At 36.9% G+C, this 25,383-nt stretch overlaps 1 protein-coding gene across 2 annotated transcripts in view; it reads left to right on the top strand.

The window, feature by feature from the left end:
• Nucleotides 1-25,383, top strand: part of Luzp2 (leucine zipper protein 2) — a 392,186-nt gene that overhangs the window by 321,456 nt on the left and 45,347 nt on the right. For both annotated transcript variants that reach the window (XM_031386806.1, XM_031386808.1), the window contains exons 8-9: nucleotides 8,564-8,638; nucleotides 15,663-15,827. In XM_031386806.1, coding sequence (XP_031242666.1) covers nucleotides 8,564-8,638; nucleotides 15,663-15,827 — 240 coding nt within the window. The remainder of the gene's footprint in view (nucleotides 1-8,563; nucleotides 8,639-15,662; nucleotides 15,828-25,383) is intronic.

Genomic DNA, 25,383 nt, shown 5'->3' on the forward strand with positions numbered 1-25,383 from the left:
GTGTGTGTGTGTGTGTGTGGTGTGGTATGGTGTGGTGTGTACGGTTGAGAACATGTAAGGTCAGGTAACCCCAGAGTCCGGAAAAGGATGTCAGATCTTCTGTTGGTTTAGTTTCAGTTGGTTGTATGCTACACAATGGAAGTGCTGAAAACCAAACTTATGATCTCTGCAAGAGCAATGTATATCCTCAACTACTACTCCATCTCTCTAGTCCCAGAACACTTGCTTTCATCTGTGAATGAAGGAGACTTAGGAACTGAACAGTCATGGATGAATGCAAGGAGTTTCCCATGATTTGCCACAGAAAGAACAAGTCCACATGGATAGTTTGCCCCATTCAATATACTAAAAGGCCAACTAAAGGATCATGAATTCCCTTAATGCAAATAGTTTTTTTCTTACTGCATAGCAAACCACTGCAAATTATACCAGGAAAGACAAAGTTCTGATGCTCAAATAGCTCATCAATCTAGTTATATTGTCTCAATATGTGAATGACAATTGATAGTTCCAGTGAGAATACAAAAACACTTAGAATGTACTTTAACATTGTTACATAAATATGACCCATTAGAGTCACAGCTCTTGAGACTTTGCTCAGGAAATTGTCCCTGAGTTAAAGACAGATGTGCTCAGTAGATGTTCCATGTTTCTCCTATCGACAGTCTGTCAGACACAGCTGACTCACAGCTGATTGTGGGAGGGAGACTATTTTAGTCTGCTTACTCTGCCATGTTCTAAAAATCTGAACAATTTTCAGTAACATAAATGAATAGCATATACCTTGAATGTGAGATTTTTATATCTATGAAATTGGTTTATTCTCAATAACTTGAAATGTAAAACTTACTTGTCTAAAGACCTTTTTTTTTTTTTAAACAAACATTTACAAGTCTCTGGTGAACTCAGGCTAAATTAGGCATCTGCTTCCATTTGCTTTTCTTCATAGGAGTTTTCATGTTATTCCCATTGGTTCAAGAAACAGTGAATATTTAACATATTTAAATTTAGACATAAACATATTCATAATGTACGATAGAGAAAAAACAGGCCCTTCATCTTCATTTAGTTGAGGGTGGGAAGGAGAAGATAAAGGAAGAGAGAGAGAGAAGGAGGGGGAGGTAGAGGAGGCAGAAGAGTGAGTAGGCCTTTAGTATAGTAATGTCTAGCACAATATATACAAATACTTAGCTATCAACAACTTATCACTAACCATCAACTAGCAACTCCCCATCTAGACCTATCCATTGGCACCTTTTCATAACTAACTATCTATAAGTATTTAACTACCCTTACCTGTCTCCCAACACCTCTTCACCAGTGTGTACCATCCTGGGCCAATTCATCTGTAATTTATTACTACCTATGTATCAGCATCTATCCACCAACACCTATTTATCAATACCTACCTAACAGGAACTAAGCACAAGTATTTCTCTCGACCTACCTGTGCACCAGCATCAATCTATCAGTACCTACTCACTATTACCTATCCATGAGCACCCCATCACTATCTGTCTACTGATTGTCTATATCCTTCATTCACCTATGCATCATTACCTGTTCACCACTTTTTAACCAACTCTTCTTGTTGACACATGCCTGCCCAACAGTATCTATTGGATCCTACTTACCCATCAAGATATATCTTACTCCTTAACTAAGTGCTTAAATGTAAGCAAAACAGTTGATCAGAGAGCTAAGGTAGAGTGATTCCTTTAGGAAATCATATTCCAAGACAGTTGTGATAGTTCATTACTACAATACCAACATTTGAGAAGCTGAACAAGAAGGTTGCCATTAATGTGAGGCTAGTGTGAACTATGTAGTGTTCAGTCTCGGGGTAACCTGAATATATAATGAGACCCTCTATGATAAAATGAAACAATAATTTATTATATTCTCATCTTTAGAATTGAGCTTTGAGATCTCATATGAAATAAATCACTGTAAAATAGGCTTTCCTTCTGAGGTCTTGTAGTTAAGGGAATAAATTTCAGGGCCATAAAGTTATTTATTCAAGTATAGTTTCTTTTAGATGTCATGCTGACCACAGGCTTATTCACTTTTGCATGAGGACAATAAATCCAATTTTTAAAAAATAAGTTTAAAAATGTATATATAAACATAATTCTCAAAGGAAGGTTTTCTTGAATTTTAAAATTTGATGTGTTAACTTTACTTAATAGCTTTTACACTCAGCTGTAATGCTAAGCTATCTCTGTGTGATTTGGAAAATAATACATACATTAGCTTATTCTCTCAGAATTGCTCCCGTTATTAATATTTTAAAAAGCTGAACTGGAAAGATGGCTCAGCAGTTAAGATGGTTCAATTCACTGGCTACTCTTCCAGAGGTCCTGAGTTCAATTCCTAACAACCCACCATAGATGGTGAGTCACAGCCCTCTGTGTGATCTGATGCCCTCTTCTGGCATGCAGGTGTACATGTATATAGACCACTCATAAATAAAATAAATAAATCCTTGACAGAGAAAGAGAGAGACTGAGAGAGAGAGAAAGAGAGAGAGAGAGAGAGAGAGAGAGAGAGAGAGAGACCTGATGGCCACATTTAACACTGACAATAAATTGTACTTCTGTTAGAATAGGTTGAAATAGCAGATGGCATTTGTTATTATGCCTACTGTATAACTGTTGGCAAATGTGAGTTAGAGATGAAGATGATGAAGTGTTGCCGTGAGGTATGTTGTGTGTCCCTAGAATGGTAGGCAAATGCTATTATAAGGCTAATGAGTAAAGGGTGTATCCTTATACGATAATATATGAAGTTGATTTGTCTAACCACATCAGTGTCTCTTCATTAAGCTATCCAATTCCTACTTGGCAGTTAAGAACATCTCTTGTGGCCGGAATAACGGTTCGGCAACCAGAAACACTTATTGTTCTTCCAGAAGACACAGGCCCCTGTACCAATCCAGACTGCTTGGCTTAAAACTGCCTGCAGCTTCAGATCCAGGGTATCTAATATCCTTTCCTGGCTTCTTTGGATATCTGCCTTACTCATGGAAAACAAGAACTCAAGCCAGCACGCACACATACACATAAACTACCTCAAAATAAGATTTTTAAAGAAATCCTAAAAAAATCATCTGTTTCATAGGTTCATTATTATCCCTCTGATAAAATACAAATGTTAATCATACAACATTCACCAAGTTGTCTATGTTTTCTTGAAACACTGTAAATTATAAAGCATATCAGTAAATTTTGAGCATGTGCCACTGAATATGCACATAATTTAGTTATAAATTCTATAGATGGACATCTTTGGTGATTACAAATACAGCTATAGATTCAGAATGCAACAATTCAAGTTCTAAATCTGCTTGTATTAAAATTCTATACCTGTGTGATATTAAGCAAGATATTTCATTAGTCTCTCTCAGCTTCCTTCGTTTTTAAAAGGCAGAACTAACATCATAGTTCTTTATTGTGTTAACAGTGTGTTCTTCGTTCAGTTAATTAATGTGATATCACCAACTATGAAGGCCCAAGGTTCAGAGAACAATAATGCTATATTATACATCAGATAGTTATTTTAATGCCATTAATTTTTATTTTAGTTAATACTTTACAAAATTTGGGAGTGGAGTTGCTGTTCATTCCCCCAACACAAAAACTTTCAGTTTTAGAAACTCTGCACTGTTTTTGTATTGTTCTATTGGAAACCACACAACACACAAATATACATGCCTGCACACACACATATGCACATGTAAACACATACACATGCATGCAATCATATATCTGCAAACTCATACACTATATATTCTAGATTTTATATTTGTTTAAGGTTAAATGTAGACTTAGATTCATTTTTTTGGGTCCAGCAAACAAATCAACTGGCTATCAAAACTGTTGTAACAAATGTTACAGCTCAGGCCACACAAAAAAGATAGAAGGTATGGCCCCTTTATTGGTACTTCCTTTTGATTTGCTCCCTAAACCTGACTTTTATACACCACACACCAGACAGATCATCACACAGATTACCTCAGACCTGACACACTTAATTTGTGTTTAGGAGGGAAAAAAAATCACAGCTTATGGATTGAACACTAAATTGCTGTTATCCTTTATTGTCTAGCTGATGTGAAGGTAAATTCTTAAAAGGAAGTACAAAAGAAGGAGGAAGGGAGGAAAGAAGGAAAAAAGGAAGGAAGGGAATAGAGGCAGGAATGGAATGAAGGAGGGAGTAAAGGAGGGAGGAGGAAAGAAAGAAAATTAAAATGAAAAAAGAAAAGACAATAAAAGGAAAGAAAGAAAGGAAGGAGAAAAGGAAGGAGAGAAGGAAGGAAGAAAGGAAGAAAGAAAGAAAGAAAGAAAGAAAGAAAGAAAAAAGAAAGAGAAGATGAAGAAAGAAAAAGACAATAAAATGAACAAAGGAAAGAAAAGAAAGAAAGGAAGGAGGGAAGGAAGGAAAGAAGGAAGGAAGAAAGGGAGGTATGGAGGAAGAAAGAAAGAAAAATAAAATGAAAAAAGAAAAAGATAATAAAATGAAGGAAGGAAGGAAAGTAAAGGAAGGAAGGAAAGAAGGAAGGAAGGAAGGAAAGAAGGAAGGAAGGAAGGAGGAAAATTAATCTGAGATGGTTTGTCCTCACTCCAATAATTGATTATAGCATATTTTAAAAATGCCTGTGTTAAAAAAAACAAAGGGAGTAGGGGGGGGTGGGGAACAATGAGAATTCCATGAGAAAGTCTTGTTGTCAGGCATGCTGACAGCCAGAGCTTCGGAGTTCTGTGGGAATCTAAAGTCACAGTTTTAGGAAACTGAATTAAGAAATCATAACTGCGGCACCCAAACTGTTGTTCCCCTTTTCTTCATTTGGGCATCTCCTACATGAGCATACTGTATTTACATCATCTCTAATCCTTTCTCTCATGTTACGCCTTCTCTCAAGTCCCCACAGGCATCAGCAATGGATGGTATGGCTATGCTGTTGTCAAAGGGACTCTTAGAGGAACACTGAGCTGCTCCCCCTTCTTCAGTTGGTGCTACTCACTACTCTGACTTAGCTATTTGAATCTCACAAGGCAACTTTATTTGTTCGTGATTTTTAAGTGTATTTTTCACTCTTACTTGTTTCATACTTGGAAAATACTAATTGTCACAAATCTTAGTTATTGATAGCATGAGAAGGAAAGCTGCTCTGAAATGGCTTTCTGAGGTGGCATCATTTTTTAAATGTATAGTCCATTCTGTTTTCTCAAGTAAACATATAAAGTTAATGTTACTAGCTAGTTTACTTTCTAAGTGCCCTGACTATCATAAGTCTTCCAGTGTTCTACCCTTCACAGTATTTTCCTGTATATAATATAGACAAAGTATGTGAACTGATATAACAACTGCTCTTTCAGAAATCAGGACATGTCAATAATTGTGAATCCTGCTGCCCTTACCATTGACTTTTCTTACTCTCTCTGCAATGTTCTTACTTATGAGCTTGCTCATACTCAGGAGGTAAACAACTGAAAACCTTGTGGTGGCTCATAAAAACTGATTCAGACTCAAATGTTCTGTTTCATTGGAATTCATTTTTCTTGTCCAGAAAACATACTAGGTTTCTACACTGGTCCTGCCCATGAAGTACAAATGCAAGTCAATAAAGTACCTTATTTATCAAGCGTTGGAATGTTGCTATGGGTTGCTTTTACTTCATTAGTCATTCTACAGGTATCTTATTTTATATGTATAAATAAACCCAAGCTTGCAGGAATTAACTATTTAGCTCAATGTATTAAAACTAATACAGAATCAGTTCTTTTTCTCTATGTTCAATGATCAAGAACTTATCTTCTGGTGAGAAGAAACAAATCATGAACAAGTTTCTGCTCAGAAGAGCTGTCATAATGATTATCATCTACAGCAACAGGATGTTGTAACATCATCTACATCCAAAGGCTGAAAGCACCAACTGTTGCCAGCCAGCGGCAACAATAAAAATGGGTTTTCTGGAATATGGGGTCAGGAGGAAATTGGCTAGCCATATTATGTTACCTTAGTCCACGTGGAAGGTTCAAAATTAGACAGCACTCAAGTATGATCACTCAGCCATCTTGGATTTAATAATAATCTCTTTGTTACAAGCCAACAGGTAGAATAGTTGAGGCAAAACCCCTCCCCCAAGATTGTCAGCATGCCGGCCCAATCAGCAGCTCCTTATTCAGTCTCTGGAGGTGGGACTTCCGATGTAACTGGAACCAGGAGAGAGGCGTGGCAAATAGCAGGAGGGAGGCAGAGAGGTGTGGTTATGAGAGGCAGGCAGGGTCAAGCAGGAGAGTTACAACCAACCATGAATATATTTTGGATATATTACAATATATTTATAGATATATTACAAGCACACATAGATTGGAAGGAAGCTAGTGATGTTGGCTAGGTACATGCATGATTATAGATTTCTACAGGCCTGTTTTTGTTCAGGTTTAGTATTAATTTGGCTCTTCATGGAGACATAATGAGTTACTCCACTCCAACAGGCAGTTTGCCATGTCAATCTCAAATCTAGTTTCCTAAGTATTTGCCTGTATTCCAATGAACAAGGAAAGAGTTAGAGCCTGCAAGAGCTCATTCAGCATCAAGAATGTAAATGCTCTCTTGATAGGAAGAACAGCAAGACACAGCACCAAAGACACGAATGATTTTTTCCCTTAATTTTTTTAAAGATTTTAATTTTTAAAATTTTTATGTGTGTGTGTGTGTGTGTGTGTGTGTGTGTGTGTGTGTGTGTACCTTTACTTGTGTGTGCCTTTACTTGGGTATTATATGCATGTTCCTGTCAAAGCCAGGAGCAGCCATTGGGGCTTGTGAAGCTAGAGACACAGCTGTTGTGAACAGCTTATATGGTTAAAGGGAACTGAACTTTAGTCCTCTAAAAAAAAAAAACATTAAGTTTTTACCATCAATAAGCCATTTCTCCAGCTCAGGGACTGAGATTAATGTAGATTCTTATATTTTTTCCTATTTTGTCTTTTAACTTCATTTTCTAAATAATGGTTGTCACTAATTCACATTATACAAGCACAGATAGGGAAGGATTTTGTCTTTGACATTTTCTTCATTATATAGTAATTACACACAATCTATGTTTAGTATGTGTTACAAGGTTGCTACTATTTGTATTAGGATATGAATAAATTAATTCCAATAGGCAATAAGACGGCAGCATTACTAACACAAATTGAAAAAAAACATTAATTTTTCTTGCACTTAGTATAAACCACAACAAACTGGAAAGAATACACTCAGAGATTCACACACCAAAGAAGTACAGATACCATGTATTTGTTCATAATAAAGGTCTCCAAACTTCATGTTCCTTATTCAGTGATAATGTAAGACAAAAAACTATTGTTGTCTTTGGTTAAGAGTAAGCTATTTTGTCCAAGATCATATAGCTAAGGCAAGATTAGAATATGCATCTTTCTTTTTATTAGAAATAGATTCTTCTCTTATAAAATACATCCTGACTACAGTTTTTCTTACATCCATTCCTTCTAGATCCCCCCCACTTCCCTTCTCTCCAAGATATATCCCCTCCCCTCCTTTTCCTTTCAGAAAAGATCAAGCATCCAAGAGACATCACCCAAACACAACAAAACAAGATACAATGAAACAAGGCAAAAGCCCTCAGATTGAGGCTGGACAAGAAGATACAATGAAACAAGGCAAAAGCCCTCAGATTGAGGCTGGACAAGGCAACCTAATAGGAAGAAAAGAGTCCCAAGAGCAGGCAAAAGTCAGAGACAGACGTGCTCCTACTTACCAGGTCTTCTGCATAGTTTCCAGCTGTTAGCCTGGTGGTTCCTTCTTTGCATATGTACATCTTTCACTTAAGAGGTTACTATTACTTTTACTTAAGAGTCCTGTTACAACATTTGAAGAAATGAAGAGGTGAACTAGGATAACATGAAAAGAGAAAGACCAACTATTGCTGTATTAATTTTACTGGAATACCACAATAAAATTTTGTAGGCTGAGCAACTCATGTGAAACATGTCTGTATAATTGCCCAGGCTAAAGTGTGGGTTTTCAGGTTCTCCTTGACTTGGTTTTGTGAGAGTACATTTTCTGTCCTAGTGATTTGGAGATTGTAGCTTCACATGGAGCATTCGTGTGGTATTTATATTTTATAAAAACACATACAGGCACAGAGAGTGCTTTATTTAAACCTATTTCTATTCTCAGTTGCTCTATCACCAAATGAAAAATTAAAAGTCAAATGGGAAGTCAGGCATCATCACAGCAAGTAGTGGAAATGTAGTTCAATCCCTCAGAGTTAGAAACATCTCCAATAAAACAAATAAGGAAGTTTTGAGTTAGTCTTTACTAAGGGGTTCCGACCCATGGGACTTCAGTCCTCATTTATTCATATCATGCTGTTTATGCATACATATCAAATGACTGTGATTTTGTATTTTTAATATGAAAATTGAACTAAGATGCTATATTCTTTTTCTTTTATTCTTTTGCAGTGAAGGACAAATGTGTAAAGTAGATTACAGGGTTTACTGAAATGCTCTGCCTTTCTTTTCTGTTACAGGCCCAACAGCTCACTGAACTGGAACAAAAGCTAGCTGTAGCCAAAAATGAACTTGAGAAAGCAGCTCTTGATAGGGTAAGTTTACATCCAGGAGTCATTGTAATGTTGGTTTCAGTAACACAGGATGTGCTTGCTGCTGCCTGTGATTATCTACTGCAATTTGAGACATTCTGCACAAAAGTTGGGTATAGAACTCCCAAATGCTCCTGTCATCCTTGGACTCCAAGTTCTCCTCATTTCTTTTCTGCCTCAGTAAAGTGAGTGAACTCTGTGGATTTATGGCTTCATTTTTCTTTTATCTCACTGATTCATTTATTCCATAACACCATAGATAAACTTACTTAATTTGAAATTCATGCCACTGTGTGTTAACTCTAGATGGATGACTACAAAGAGAATGGAAGCAGCCATTGACATTAGGTTGTTAAAATGTGTCTTAAATTCCTATGCCCCAGAACTGCTCCTCACATTAGAGAACTTGGAAATGTGTCCAAGAATATTACATGTAGCAATAATTATAATAAGAGAGAACATAGGATTTCATATGTATTGTATAGTCATCTTTTGGAATACTAGCCCAAGCATGAAAATTACTAATAAAATATATTTTGTCTATAAATAGTAATTTCCCAAGCACATAAAAAATAAAGTATTTATTACAATAGGTTAAGTAAAATAAGGAATATCAAAATTTTGGATGTAATTGTTTTCTGAGAAATATATGGCAGATGGCTGCAAAGAACACTTGAATGTATCTCATGTTTAGGCCTCCACTTATTGAATAGACACAGAGAAATAGTGTGTATAACATACACACTACATGTATGTTATACATGTAGTATATATGTAGATAAAGACCTTAAGAACATGTTGCCTTTGTATTATAAATATTTGTCTGTCTATCTGTGTGTAACTTATGCATACTATAGTGAATTAAGAAGTTATTAACATGCCTTTGCCATTCAATTCAGACTCCTGCTAACCTCACACATGATATTATTTTCTCCATAGCCCTGTAATTCTCAAAATCATCTTGGTTAAACTTAAACTGTTCCACCATCTGTCAAGAACTGTCTATGCTATGATAACTGCTCAGTGATTATGCTATCAATAACATTTAACAAGGAAACCATTCCATTTGTGAAGTTATATTTTCAATAATTCATGATATGAACTCAGAGGATTTGTAAAAAGGAAATTGCCTTCTAATTACCCAGTGTGAACTGTGTTTTGTTGTGAAACAAGCAGGAGAGAGACTATGTAGGATTGGTTCCCTTTCAAGATCTTCAGGTTTCATACTTTAGGAAACCTAACTGTGTGCATATTTTGACACTATACCATACACCTGCCACTGTGTAGTAGGTTTGAAGACCAGTCTAAATTCTGTGGTTTAGGAATATGACTCTGTCTCTCATTAACACATTTCTCTACTTTGTTATGATCCACTCATCTTCACAGCTAGCATATGTGATATCTTAGACATACTATGTAGACTGCTTCATAATAGAGAAATTAGAAAGGAGATATCCTGATTGTTAATGGTGCTCCTTTGTAAGTTGTGGAGCTCTGAGACAAATTAATATTTAAATAAGTAGAGATCTCCTCAACCTTAGTTTTTAGGAATGGCTATTTATTAATTTATTCACATTATTAACATTTGATCATTCAGGGTAGCCTGGCTTTCATTCTATGGAGAAGGCCAGGCATAATTCATTTTACCAAAATTAGTTTTATAAAAATTTAATTTATTGTTTTCCCGTGATGCTCACCTCATCTCACACAACACACACTTCGCCAATTTTTACAAAAGACATAAAAATTGTGTAGATCTAGTGAAAAGAAAAAAACAAGAAGAACATTCAAATTACACTGAAAAACTCTTTTCTGTCTCTGCTGCCACTTTCTCTAGAAAAAAAATGCATTATATCCCAAGAAGACACTGAGTCCTCAAGGCAGTCCCCGAACTTCTAAGATGGTATTATTTATGGCCATTAAATTATTTTTTTCTAGCCGGGCGGTGGTGGCGCACGCCTTTAATCCCAGCACTTGGGAGGCAGAGGCAGGCGGATTTCTGAGTTCGAGGCCAGCCTGGTCTACAGAGTGAGTTCCAGGACAGCCAGAGCTATACAGAGAAACCCTGTCTCGAAAAAAAAAAAAAAAAAAAAAAAAATTATTTTTTTCTTGTATGTTCTCCCAGATTGAATGCTAGATAATTATTTAGTTTATCAGTGGTTATATAGTTTTCAAATAGCTTTCATGAAATGCTATTACATTGAGCATTACAGGAACCAGAAAGCATATAAGACATGATCTTTGTTCCCATATCAAATATAACTAACCAATCAGAAAATGAGACTTTCTGATCCACAAAGAAGTAGAATAATAGAAAATGAATCTGAAAATTGCTGGTACTTATGGATACCACCAAATCTCAAAGCCATAAAATGTTGTATTGGTTAGAAATGGGCTTATGTCACAGAACTCAGGGCTACGGCAGAGTGTTTCCTTCCCCTTTAGTTCTGTGTCCTTGTCCCATTATTCACCATTCTCATGTGCGCCCTTGTGCAGTGAGTCCATATTCTGTCATAGCCTCTATTAGTCTGGGAGTCTTAGAGTTGAAAGTCTCCAGGGAAAGTACCCCTGTGTTTAAGTAATCACTTTTGTTGATTGGCCGTGTTCAGACTTTCCCAGTGCTATGCTTCATAGAGGTCAGCAACAGCACTTAGATTTTTAAAGGTGATTTGAGAGTTATATGCATAAAAACTAAATTGATGGGAACACTGCCTGTCACATGGAAAAACCCAGAAAGCTTATCCATTAGTGTTACTAGTGAATAAGGTACGATTGCTTTTCTGTGAAGAGAATTTTGTCTTTAACCTTTAATATTCTATCACTTCTTTTTTGGTACTTAGAACTATAAAAAGCATTTCCCATTATTAGGGATTGATTTTAAGAAATATCAAGCAAGGTACAAATAAATTTTTAAAACTTAAGCTATAAATCCAGGTAGAAAGGCTATATCAATCAATAATGGACAAAAACTACAGTTTAAAAGAATTGTTCCTCCCCACTCTCTGTCACATTTATATAACTAATTTGGGGGGTTATTAGATATGTTCTTTATTTACATTTCAAATGATATCTGCTCTCCTGGTTAACCCTCTGAAAAAATATCAAAAACAAAAACAAAAACAAAACTATTTCCTACCCCCTCCCCTGTTCACCAACCTACCTTCTCCTACTTCCCAGCCCTGCTGTTCCCCTATACTGGGGGATAAACTAAACCTTCATGGGACCAAGGGCCTCTCCTCCCATTGACGACTGACTAGGCCATCCTCTACTATACATATGCTGCTGGAGCCATGAGTCCTACCATGTGTGCTCTTTGGTTGGTAATTTAGTCCCTGGGAGCTCTGAGGGTACTTGTTAGTTCATATTGTTGTTTGTCCTAAGGGGCTACAAACCCTACACCTCCTTGGGTCCTTTTTCTAGCTCCTTCATTGGGGACACTATGCTCAGTCCAATAAGTGGTTGTGAGTCTCTACTTCTGTATTAGTCGGGCACTGTCTGAGCCTCCCAGGAGACAGCTATATCAGGCTTCTCTCAGCCAGCACTTGCTGACATACACAATAGTGTCTTGGTTTGAATATGGAAAGGATTCCCAGGTGGAGCAGTCTCTGGATTGTCCTTCTTTCAGTTTCTGCTCCATAGTTTGTCTCTGAAATTCCTTAGATGGGTATTTTGTTCCCCCTTCTAAGAAGGAACAAAGCATCCACACTTTGGTCTTCCTTCTTAAGTTTCTTGTGCTTTGTGGATTGCATTTTGGGTATTCTGAGCTTCTGGGCTAATATATACAGTTTAAAAGAATTGTTCCTCCCCACTCTCTGTCACATTTATATAACACATTTTTACTCACCTTTTACTTTTTAGATATCCTGCATCTCATGTTCACATAAGTTTAACTATCATATAAATACTGTAAGAACTTTCACAATCCAGTTTTGTCCAAAATAAACAAAACAAAAGCAAAAAACTCCTCAACATCTATGAATCAATTCTGAGTTTTTAGAAAATTTATTATTTATTCAGCTATCACTGAAGTATATTGAAAAATTGGGCATTTTAGCTACAAAATTCCCAACTTCAAGGTTGAAAATTGGAAGGTACAATAAATGGGAAAAGTGATTTGAGACAGGAAGGAAAGGATAAACCAAGACTTACATGAGAAAAGAATAGTTCTCTTCTAGATGTAGAGGAAATAGATATAGAGGAAAGCATGCTACATATGTCACCTCATACTCCAGTTAGGGGCATCTTGTTATAGTACACTTCAAATAGTTACCTGAAGCTTCAGTATAATGGAAGGATGATGATGACGGAATGGGCTATGCTGTCAGGTCATTATTGCCCCTGAGCCTGTGCAAACACAAAACTGACAACATCAAAAGAGTTAGAGGCTCTATCTTGGGGAGAGAGGGTTAGAAAGAGGTTGACACTAATTCTGGTGACAGATGTCAGACCATGTTCTCTGGTAGGATTCATCTATACTGTCAACAAAGAACTATACCAAAATGTAAGACAAATGGTCCTGGTGCAGTCTGTAGTCCCAAAAATGAAACCCAGGAGGGAAGAGCTTAAGAACAGCTTGAAGCAAAGAGAACAGATCATTCTTCTCTCCCTCTTGAATGGTTAGAGAGTTTGTGTGTCTCATTTGAAACCATGACTTCATGTTTTCATTCTTCATTGCTTTTAGCATCTGAATTGAGTTTTTGCTCTTACTTAGAGATTTATTAACCAGCTGAAAATACTCTTTAATCCCTCTGGCCCCAAGACCATGAAAAATCCCTTGGAAGTTCCCTGCTCAGGCATTCTATTTTCAAATGGCTTTGCACCATTTCACCTAGAACCTTCTAGGAGTGAAGGCCTAACCTAAATATCCCTTCCTATTGTCTCCATGCAGAGGATGTAGTTTCACCTTAACAGAGCCAATCTCTTGAGAAGGCATATGCAGTTTATTGGTATCTGTCCCATGCCTACCACTTTAACCACACCTGCATGCATATATCACTGAACTATTATATGTCGCATCCTTCTCCTGCATTTTCTGCTTTGAAGATGTATGATAAACTGCAATACATAAACACAATGGACAAGTACCCTCTCACAGCCTGATAGTTATCTCTTGAAATGTTCTCCATCAAACCAAAGTCCATTGCTTTTTAATTCATCCACATTCACGTTTCATTATGGAAGCAGAATATAGCCAGAGTATTTGCCAGGATGCAGCATCTGTGGCCTCTCGACCAATATCTGACCACTCTCCTTTCCCTCTGAGGCCTCTTGAACTTCATTTCTTCTGGGATACTGGTCTTCCACAGCCCTATTACAATCACCTACCAAATTTTGCTTCTAAGTTTCCTATAATTATCTGGCCTGAAGTTTCAAACTGTTCTGAATAGACTTGCAAGCTAGTTCCAATAGATTCAAGACAGCATGATCAGGTCTATAGCAGCAAGAAATCCATAGCTTTGGTATCCATTTTCTGCATTCATTCTTTTTCTTATCAATGCAACCAAATATCTGGTGAAACATAGCTTAAAGACAGAAGGATTTAGTCTGGCTCATGTTTTGAGGGGTTATGCAGGCCAGCCAGTCTGGGCCTCCCTCAACCCATGGGGAAACATGGGTCCTGGTCAAGTCAACAAGGTGTTGGCGAAGAAAAAATAACAGACACAACACATGGAAGTGCAGGATCTGAATGTATTTCTCAAAAATAGCATCAGACTTTTACAGTCATTACAAAAGAGAAAAGAAAAATCTGGCAGCTCAGTGGTCAAGGTATATCTGAGGCCATCTAAAACACACTGGATCTGAAACAGTCACCTCTTCTGTACAGGCGCCGCACCCCCCCTCCCAGGGCCAAGCACTCTGGGCCGGGGGGGATGGTTTGGGGGGGGCTGCAGACCTCATGAGGCTGGAAGCTTGTCAAATCCTCGAGTCTTGAATGCTCTCTGCTGCACACTGTCACACACACACACACACACACACACACACACACACACAAGGCTTAAGGTCTCATCCTTAGTAAAATGCCCACTATGCTAATCTTCTGGGCTAGCAAAGGCATGTCCCAGGGGTTCGCATTCTTGCTAATTCCTAGGAGTGGCTCAGCTGCCACGTGTGTCTGAGAATGAGGATTCTACTTGACCTTGCCCTGGGATAAACAACTCCCATTTTGTAAGCTTCAATGCCCTACCCACTTTACTATCTGCCTAACAATGTTGGAGGCAATTAGTCTGGATGGGCAACATTCTTTATGAAATTCCAAGTCAGCATTTGGCTAAGATGTTAGAACATTGGTAAAGGTCAGAGAGCAATGTCCAATTTTGTTTAGCTATAGTAAATCATATCTTGGTGGGCACCTAGCACAAGAGTTTGCAAGGAGACATATCTGGGCTATCTCTGAGTTATGGAATGCCACAAATGAACTCCAAGAGACTGACTTCCTTTGAAGCTTTTTCACCTCTGGTCTGTGGCCAAGCTTTTGGGCTTGTCACAAGACTTCATTGGAGTGGGTGTGGCAGAGGGGTTTTGTGGGTATCCAACCTTTTGGAAATGTGAGGTGATATGTATATAAATATATTAGACCACATTCATAGCTCATGACAATGCCTAAGACACTCCTATGTCATCCTGGTAGCAGGGATGGCTCTCAGATGCAGTAGCAGTAGGTTGGGATGATTGATCAAATCTTAGCTGATCAGGTTGCAGAAAGAGATGAAGGAAGTAGAAAGGAGAGAGGGAGGGAGGGAGAAGGAGAGAGAGGTGTTGAGGGTAGATCAGGCCAGAAGTATGGTCATACTATTTCTGTTTAAGGCTTATTTCCCATCCTAGGTTCTTCATCCATCCATCATTGTGACACCAGCTGTGCATAAGACATTCTACTGTAGAACCAAGTATAGACACCACATTGAACCAGGACAGAAACTTCATTTGAAAACCTGTCTGTAGTCAAATGGAGTGAGTATAGGATAAGACCAATGTGGTAAATGGTAATAAGAACTATAGATTAAAATGTCAATCCTTCCCTCTCTTCTAGGAATCACAGATGAAAGCAATGAAAGAGACTGTACAACTCTGCTTGTCATCAGTTTTCCGTGATCAGCCTCCTCCTTTGAGTCTCATCCCATCAAATCCAACCCAGATGTTACATCCACTCAGGACAGTTGCTTCCAGGATTCCAGAAGCAAGGGAAAAAAGCAAGGTACTTCTTCTCCATGGGTTACCAGTAATGAATAGTAAAGCATTGTCTTAAAGATCCACTATGTGTGTGTACTCACTACACTGGACCCAAGAAGGACACCAAATTTACCAACTGATCAGGCAGCTCCCAGCAGAGAGTAGCTCAGTCTACAGTCCCAGAGAAGGCTGGCAGACAGCAATGTTTCATTATTGAACTCCTTAGTTTGTAAGTAGAAAATTGTCATTGTTGACATTACTACAACAACAACAAAGGTATAAAAACAATGAATTTTAAGTATTTTTAAAAGATTGGTATTGCATTCTCATAAATAATACAGATATGAACTTTCTTTGGAAATATAAGCAGCAACATTCCTCATGCATGTTAAAATTAAGTATATAACATTCAGCCCACACCAGAATCATTTCACAGTATATAAAGATATTCTGACACACACACACAAATCAACTCTCACCACATGGCTTTTCAGTTAGATAATTTTGTTTTGGCTTCCATTCACTTTTTAAGAGGAATTTTGATGTCCCTCCCTATTTCATAGCAACTGATCTGTAAGTTTGTCTCATTAAATCCCATAATACCTGACTATCAGAGGAGACTCTGGGACTTCTACCCCACTTTATTTCATTCTCTACAGAAACCTGTTATTGGGCTCTGTGTGTAAATAAATACAGACCCCGTGAAGGAGCTGTTGGAGAGAGGAGTTTTGTTTCAGTTAGGGCTCTTGAAGGAACAGCCTCCCTAGTTATTCACTATTAGGATGTCGATTGTGCACAGCACCCTAAGTTAGAAATCTAAGCTGTACAGGTAAGGGCTAAAAACACTGGAAAAACAGGAGTGCAAGCAGTGATCTCTGTGCTACTCATGAGCTTAATTCATGTTTCTTTCTTACACTTCTTATTCTAGCATTGTTACTTACAATTGTGGGCATAAGAGATTTATTTTATGTAATCTCTTCATATATTAACATGCCATCCTGTAGAAAATTCATGAAACTGTATTCCCATGGTTTCATTTTATCACTTTTGCCCTTATTGTGTGCTGAAGGATGCTCATAATTTTAAAGAAAATGTTTTCCATACTTTTTTTGTCCTTCTCTTGAACATTCTAGGTTTAAAATATTTGATTATTTATATCACAAATAATACAAACACATAAAACTGTACTGTTCCATGTTCATCAGAGAAGGTACTCAGTAAATTTCTTGAAATGACTGACTATACACTCCCCACACAATCTCATAGTAAAGGCTAAGCCATGGCCTGGTTTCTCTAGTGCTACACTGGGGACAAGGAACAAAACCCTCATCTAAAACTGATGACTTCCAGCAAAGTATCCCCTCAATTCTGTGATCATGTGACTTTTGTCTCCAACTTAAATTAGATAAAGTTGCTTAAATGAATTACAGATCTTGGTTCTTTAAGACCTTGAATATATGGAGGAAATTACTGAGGGTTGCTTTTATTGATTTTCTAGGATTTAATGTATGTCCTGTCATTGAAATTAATATTTATTATCTGTCTTAGTTTAACACTGAAAAGAACAGGAAGGATTTAAACAAGCAGTTTGTAGATTGCTTATTTTTCAAAAACCAATAATAAAAAAAATCCAATTGTTTCAGATGAATTTCAATAAATCTAGGCTAATGTAATCTGCAGTATTGTATTTTAGAGATTAACATTAAAAGCTTTTCTAATGTTTATGTTTTGTCTACGTTCTTCATCTTCTTAATAGTGGCAGAAATTGTGTTTTATGTGTGCTTGGGGCACAATCTCTTTGCAGGCACCTAGAAGGCAATATTGTTCTAAGTCCTGAATCATATAACATGGTGTAGTATATACAAGAAAATCAAACTCGTAAGTCATGAGAGACTTTTTCTGTGTAAAAGAAAAGTAACATGCTTCGTGTATGGAGGTAGAGATTGAACACAGAGCTTTGCACAACCTAGGCAAATAATTTCCCATGAAGCTAGAGTCTCAACCCAAACATTGTCTGTTTATTTGCTTGGCTGCTTGGCTGCTTGGTTGCTTGGTTGCTTGGTTGCTTGTCTCTCTGTTTGAGACAGAGTGTCACTATCTGAATCTGGCTAGCTTAAAACACTCTACATAGACCAATTTGACCTTGAATTGACAGAGATCTGCCAGTCTCTTTCTGTTGAGTGCTGAATTTAAAGACTTGGCCCATACTTAATTTTTAAATTAGTACACTTAACTCATTAGCCATTAAAGAGAGTTCCTTGTAGCCCATGATGTGGTGTGCCTGACAGAGAGTTACCTAGTAATCACCCGACTCTCACTCTTTAGATCTGGGATAGCTACAGTAATGTGACCACTTAAGGGTTCTGTCTCCCATGCTACTGCATTTTTCATAAATTAGATCTATTTTTCATTTAGTATATTTAATTTTAACTTTGAAAAGGATTATACAAAATGATGTCTTTTTATACATGCAAGATTTGTACATTGTTAAATAATCATACATCACAACCCTCCTTTGTGGTTTCCTCTTCCTGTCAGTCATCTTTCTCCATATAGCCTTTTCCCATTTCTCTGTATACTTATAACAGTATCTATATATCTATATCATTTATCTATCTAGCTATGTAGCATCTCTCATCATCAATCTGTGATCTAGAAGTCATCTATCTATCTATCCATCTATTATGTCTCTATCTTTCATCTAGCACTTTACTGTCATCTACCCAATATTTGAAAGAGAAAAAAAATCATTTTTCTTCCTGGGTCTAGTTTATTTTGTTAACACAATGAGTTCTAGCTTTACATATTATTCTGAAGATTGCATAAACCTGTTTTCTGGGGTTTAGTGAACCTAGTTGTGTTTAGGTACCTTTTTTTTAATGTTCTTTTGTTTATTGACACTTAAATTAATTTCATATCATGACTATTATTATTGTTATAATGGATATGATGTGCACATATCTCTAAAATACATATATACTATGTGGGCATCTTTACAGTATGCAGACATTGTGTGTGCATCTCTATATTATCCAGATACTGTGTGCACACCTGTACAATATGTAGATACTGTGTGTGCATCCCTTGAGTATCCAGATACTGTGGGTGCATCTCTACAATACAGATACTCCGTGTGCATCTCTACAGTATGCAGATACTGGGTGTGCATCTCTATAGTATGCAGATTCCATGTGTGTATCTCTATGGTATGCAGATACTGTGCTTGCATCTTGGTATTTGGATGCTAAGTAAGTACTTTGGGTGTATACCAAGAGACTTGTGCTAGTTTCAACTTTATGAGGAATTTTCATTCCTATTTGCATATATTAACTGCACATTTTTATATTCCCACTATCAAAGAATAAAAGTTCTTTCTTCATATTCTTGCCAGTATTGGTTGTTTGATTCCTCAGTTGTACTCATTCTGACTCAGATGGACTCTGTCAGTTTTAAACATTTCTCTCTCTCTCTCTCTCTCTCTCTCTCTCTCTCTCTCTCTCTCTCTCTTGAGAACTATCTGATTCATTTGCCTACTTATTTTTGAGCATTAATTTGCTGATTTTAGAATGTAATTCCTTGTTAAGTAAATATTTATCCAGGAATTTCTCTATTTTCTGTCAGCTGTCGTATCACTCAGCTAATTCTTTACTTTGCTGAACAGAAACACTTCCATTTCATGCAGTCTTATATGTCAATTATTAGCTTTATTTTTCTGGACTGTTTGGTGTCCTTTCAGTCAGTCTTTATTTGTGAATCTGTGTTGAAATGTCTTCCAATGACAGTTTCAAAGTATTAGGTCTATTAAGCTCATTGCTCCATTGAATAGTTTTGCAAGTGATGAGGGATAGAGATCTAACCCCACTTATGCATATTAATACCAAGTTTTCTCAACACAAGCTTTGAAAAGGCTGTCTCTTCTCAGATGTATGTTTTCAAGATCTGTTTTTGTTAGGATTTGCAAAGCTGTGAAGAGACACCATGACCAAGGCAACTGTTAGGAAGGACAACATTTAGTTGGGGCTGACTTACAGTTTCAGAGGTTTAGTCCATTGTCATCATGGCAGAAAGCATAGCAGCATGCAAGCACACGTGGTGCTGGAGGAGCCAAGAGTTGTACCTCTTGATCCTAAGGCAACCAGGAGGAGACTGGCTTCTGCAGGCAGCCAGGAGCAGACTCTTAATTCCACACTGGGTGGAGCGTGATCATTGGACCTCAAAGCCCACCCCCACAGTGACACATATCCTAGAACAAGAGCACACCTATTCCAACATTGCCACCCCTCCTAATAGTGCCATTCCTTGGAGCAAGTATATTCAAACTACCACAATATCTTAATTGAAAACAAATTGCTTGTCATTGTATGAGCTTATTCTGGGATCCTCTCTTATTTTCAATACTTCTTATTTATTTTTGATGCTAGTACAGTGTTGGTTTTGATACTATGGTTTTGTAGAAGTTTGAATAAAGTCTTATTTTAGCTCCAGAATTTCTTTTTTGTTCAATATTGTTCAGGCCATTTGGAATAATATGTACTTCTGTATTAGCTTAAGGATGTCCCCATAGTTTTGAGAAAGTGTCACTATAGTTTTTATCACAGTTACACCCAACCGTCGATCACATTCACTTCAGAAACACAGCCGTTGAAAGAATATTAGTTCTGCTGATCCTTGTCCATGGGAGTGCTCTGCCTCCTCCAGTGCCCTCTTCAATTCTTTCTTCAGTGTCGTACATTTTCCATTTTAGAGTTCTTTCCCCTTGGTTATGTCTATGTCTTGCTATTTTAGTTTTCTCTTGAAACTATTATAGATGTGGTTTTCTTTCTGAATTCGCCCTCAGCATTTGAAACCTTCCTCAGTGGTGTTTTATAAGGCTTTTTGGTAATTTGTGAAACATATCTAAAACAACAATTTTGAAGCTACATTTTGAGAAACACAAAAAAATAACTCAAGAAGTAACGTTTGATGCTGCTTTAATCCTTCTAGGGATTCATGACATAAGCTTTATGTTTCTGTCCAAGTGTGTGTGTGTGTGTGTGTGTTTGTATGTATGTGGTGTATGTATATGTGGTGCATACATTGCATACGTGTGATATATAAGAATATGTTTACATATTTTGAAGCCAAATGTTCTTGATGCTACTACTGAATTATAAGTTTATTAGAGAAAACAAAGTAATTTATATGCATTCTCCTCATTTTTGCACTCATTTTCTTGGCTACTATAGAATGCCTACTATGAGCCATCAGTCCTACAGCTCATGCCTCCTCTGCAATATTCCTGTCACCTGTACTCCAGCATGCCTGCTATATAAGCCATTGTTCCCATAGCTCACACCTGCTCTACAACAGTACTGCTTCCTGTGTTGCTCCTGAGTACATGCAGTCATCCTTTCTTGCCCTCTACCATAGCATCCTCTACTGTCATTAATACCTCATTCTCCCTGACTTCAGTACATATTTTTTAATCTTCTCAGGAAGATATTTTTATGTTACCCCTGCTGTGACAGCTGAGGACTCATGCCTCAGTTACAGAAGTATGTGTTGTCTGCCTTGTCCTCAATAAGGTGACTGAGCTTATCTTCTCGATCTACTTGGCATGATGTTTTCAGAGAATTAACTTGCAATGGGGTTTAATGTGTGCTCATTTTCTTACTTGCATATTTCTGGAAAATATCTCATTGAATGTTGCACTAAACTGTAAATGCATATCAGTGTTCTGGAATCTTAGAGTAATGTTTGGAGTTATGAGGATCTGCACAAGGTAGATGACAAAGCCTTCTATGATTTTAATTTTTAAATTTGACATTAGTGTTCCGGATTCCATGGTCTAAATACCTTTGAGAAGAGAAAAAGATTAAGTGTACTATTGGTCTATACGTGTCTAAGAGCATGTCTGTGTTAGAGTATTTGTTGTATAGATAATTGTGTTTGAATAGAAAGGTAAGCTACTGAAATACCATTTCCATTTTAAACAAACTGAATACAACTAGAAATGAAAAAAAGCAAACTGTGGAAGCTGTTTTCTTTAGTCATGTAACACCGAATGGCAGCTTGACTATGGTGCAAAAAAAGAAAAAGAAAAGAAAAAGAAAAAGAAAGACAAAAAGAAATTGGATCTCAGTGTGCTGATGGGGAGAACTAGTGTAAACTCATGATTAAATGTGTTACTGAGGTATACAGCCTGAGAGATCTCTTCATTCCAGAGGAAGAAGTACAGAGAGGAAGGAGACCAAGATATCACTTCAAGTTTGCATACATAGATGACCTGAACAGCAAGAGAGGCTTTGAAAAGAAAGCCAATTAGGATATTTTCCATATGTTATCTTTTGGGTAATTGTCAGAAACCCAGTGTGCAATTGTGTTCAGTGATATCACGGTTTGATCTGGAAAACAGGAAGAATATCTGAATTTACAAGTAGGATTTGATGACCTCAACGTAAGTGAAAGTTTAATGTTGGAAACATTTGAAATTACTCAGTGAGAGGGAAAAGGCAAGGGCTTCATGGGACGTACATAATGAAAAACAATGCAAGCCTGATTTTAGGACCAAAGTCATCAATAGACTCTTGATGATGAAATTATATTCCTTACCCCTCTCTTTTGCTGGGGTCATCATTGCTTAAAAGCATGGTTTCCACAATAGTATCTGGGTTTGGTGATTGAATATAGGAAGGATTCCCAGGTGGAGCAGTCTCTGGATTGTCCATCCTTCAGTCTCTGCTCCATACTTTGTCTTTGCAACTCCTTAAATGGGTATTTTGTTCTGCCTTCTAAGAATGAACGAAGCATCCACACTTTGGTCTTCCTTCTTCTTGAGTTTCTTGCAGTTTGTGGATTATACTTTAGATATTAATATTTAAAGAAAGTATTTAGAGATGGAAGAGATTTCAGTCATTTAGATCATGCACTGCTTTTGCAGGGGATGTGGATTCAGTTTCCAAAAGCCATTCAGGTGGCCCACAAGCAATTTTAACTCCAAGGGATCTTATACCTCTGATGATATCCTCATACATGTGACATGCACTCTAAGAGAAACATACACATTAATAAAAATCCAATTTATTTAACAATTTATTTAAGCAATAATGTTCTTAGTAAGGTTTCAGTGATTGTTCAGCATACCCATACTGTTCAACTATCCCTGTACGAGGACACAATGTGCAGCCCACAGAAGTGTGACATTGCTTTTAGCACAAAAATGAAACAAAAATAAGAAAATGTATTTATCATCAGTGGTCACCATAGCAACGCTATAAACAACAATACAAATACACTAGACAAAGAAGAGGCTGAAATTGCCTTGCAGGAAGCCACGTTTTTCCTCCATCCCAGAGTACATAATTTTGTCAAACTTGGGCTTTCTGCTCACTGACTTGGTCTCTGCTATAGTTACATGGGTAAAGGTTACAGTCGTGAGAGCTGCATAAAAACAAGAGAATAGCATGCTAATTTTGAAAGTTTTTCTTTAAATACCAAAGTCATTTATGGCAGCAAGCTCCAGGGATCTAATCAGGAGTTTCCTGGCATCTGGGTAAAAATAGCGTACAGCTTGGTGCCTAGAGCCTTAGAGAACGTGGGTTTTATTACCTTCCTAGCTGCCAAAAGTCTTTGGCAGAGAAATCCTTAAAAACTATCAGTACAGTACACCTGCAATTATCACAGACCAAACTTCTCAAGCTGGGTTGTATTTTCAAATTATTGCATGTTCAAAAATGCCATTGTAGATTGAGATATAATACAGGACACATGCATGTTCAGGGTCATTTAAACTGCCTGACATACAGTCAAGACTGAAAATAATTAAGATATTGACTCTAGAATTAAGAAAGAGTTCATTGCCATAGAAGCATGAACTTTTTCCTACTGCACTGATGATAGAGATTTCTAATTTGACCCTATCAGAGGAGTATGTTTTAGACATTTTTCTTTCTAACTGATGAGTTTATAAGCTAACAATTTAGTTACTACTTAACAATCTCACACCTTCCACCTTTCTATACTACAGACATATGTAATACAGTCTACATCCACATGTAAAATTACTACAATGAAGAAATAAATATACATATTTTATAAATTATATCAGAGTGATATATGAGACATGTGAATATATCATTATTAGAATATATTTTGAGTATATGAGGTCATAATATTTGATGACTGCCACCAGATCTCTTTTCTTTCAATGGATATATATTGGTATATATCACATGTTGCTATAGAAATGTGTATTGGGATTCTAGGCATAGCTCAGTGGTAGAGAATATGCATGGAATGTTCAAAGCCATGACTTTAGATCACAGTACCATAAAAGATGATTATATATAAATAAATATGCATATGTAATAGATTTTAGAATATATATTTTAAATAGTAACTGTAAAGTAGATCCTCTGTGGCACTTTATTTGTGATATAGGTGCAGAGATTTTCTCTCAAGAATGGTACAAGCTTAAATCTTCATAAGCATTCATTTTTGGTAAGGAAAAATGTAAGAAAAGACATATTTCTTGACCACTTGTAAATCTTGAAAATTTCAGAGGCATTTGTTAGCAACCAAGGTATCTAAGTCATTTATTCTTTCTAAAATTAAAGTAAATTGGAACAGAAAATTATTGATAAGACCATTGACTTCAGTCATTCTCAGAAGTCTCATAAAATTCAGAGAAAAAGCTTGTTATCATATGCAAAGAAAACAATATCTCCTTTACTTCCAACTTTTCTTAATATTTCTATCACTTTCGTCATTTTAATTTGTTAATTTTTAAAAATTTTGTATTCATGTATGAAATGTACCATGATCATATATGCCCTCTACCCCTTCCAACTCTCCCTGAATGCCACAAAAGTACATGCCTTCCCAACTTCATGCTTTCATTAAAAAAATTATCTCAAGTCTAATTAATACTGCCAATATGCACATAACTGTGGACCACTCACTAAGACATAGGCACTCTACCTGTAGTCAGAATTCTAAATAAAAATGTCTACTTTTAGCTGGCCAGCCAGGGCTGGGCCTCATGATCTTGTATCCATCACCATGTCTATACTGTTACAACACTGACTAGGAAGCCTTTCAGAATCTGCAATTAGATGTTAGAAATTAACTGCCAAGTGCCAAGCTCCAACGATCCAATCTGGAGTTGAGCAGACCAATTTAATACTGTTTGGCTCCAGATTCTCCATTCACAGCCTCCTTGAGCAATTAGACCCCAGACTGCATTCATTCTTTATGAATAGGGCTCTCAGCACAAAGCAATGCACCTAATAAAGTGTGCACATGTGCTAATTTAGCATAGTGAATCAAATATGTAGTGTTCTAGTGTTTCAAAATATAGTCTAGACCTGAACTTTTTTGCCTGAGACAGTACTATGCAATGCTAATGATCTGTAAGAGGTGGGTTTCTGAATTAATTTCTCACTGATAACATGACACTACATTATTTTGTCCAGAAAAATCTCTTATGAGAATTACCTAAATATTATAGTTTCAGATACATTTTGGTGTGTATGTGTGTGTGTGTGTGTGTGTGTGTGTGTGTGTGCTTGTCTGTGTGTGTGTGTGTGTGTGTGTGTGTGTGT

Source organism: Mastomys coucha, unplaced genomic scaffold, assembly GCF_008632895.1.
Source record: "Mastomys coucha isolate ucsf_1 unplaced genomic scaffold, UCSF_Mcou_1 pScaffold21, whole genome shotgun sequence".
Taxonomy (NCBI): domain Eukaryota; kingdom Metazoa; phylum Chordata; class Mammalia; order Rodentia; family Muridae; genus Mastomys; species Mastomys coucha.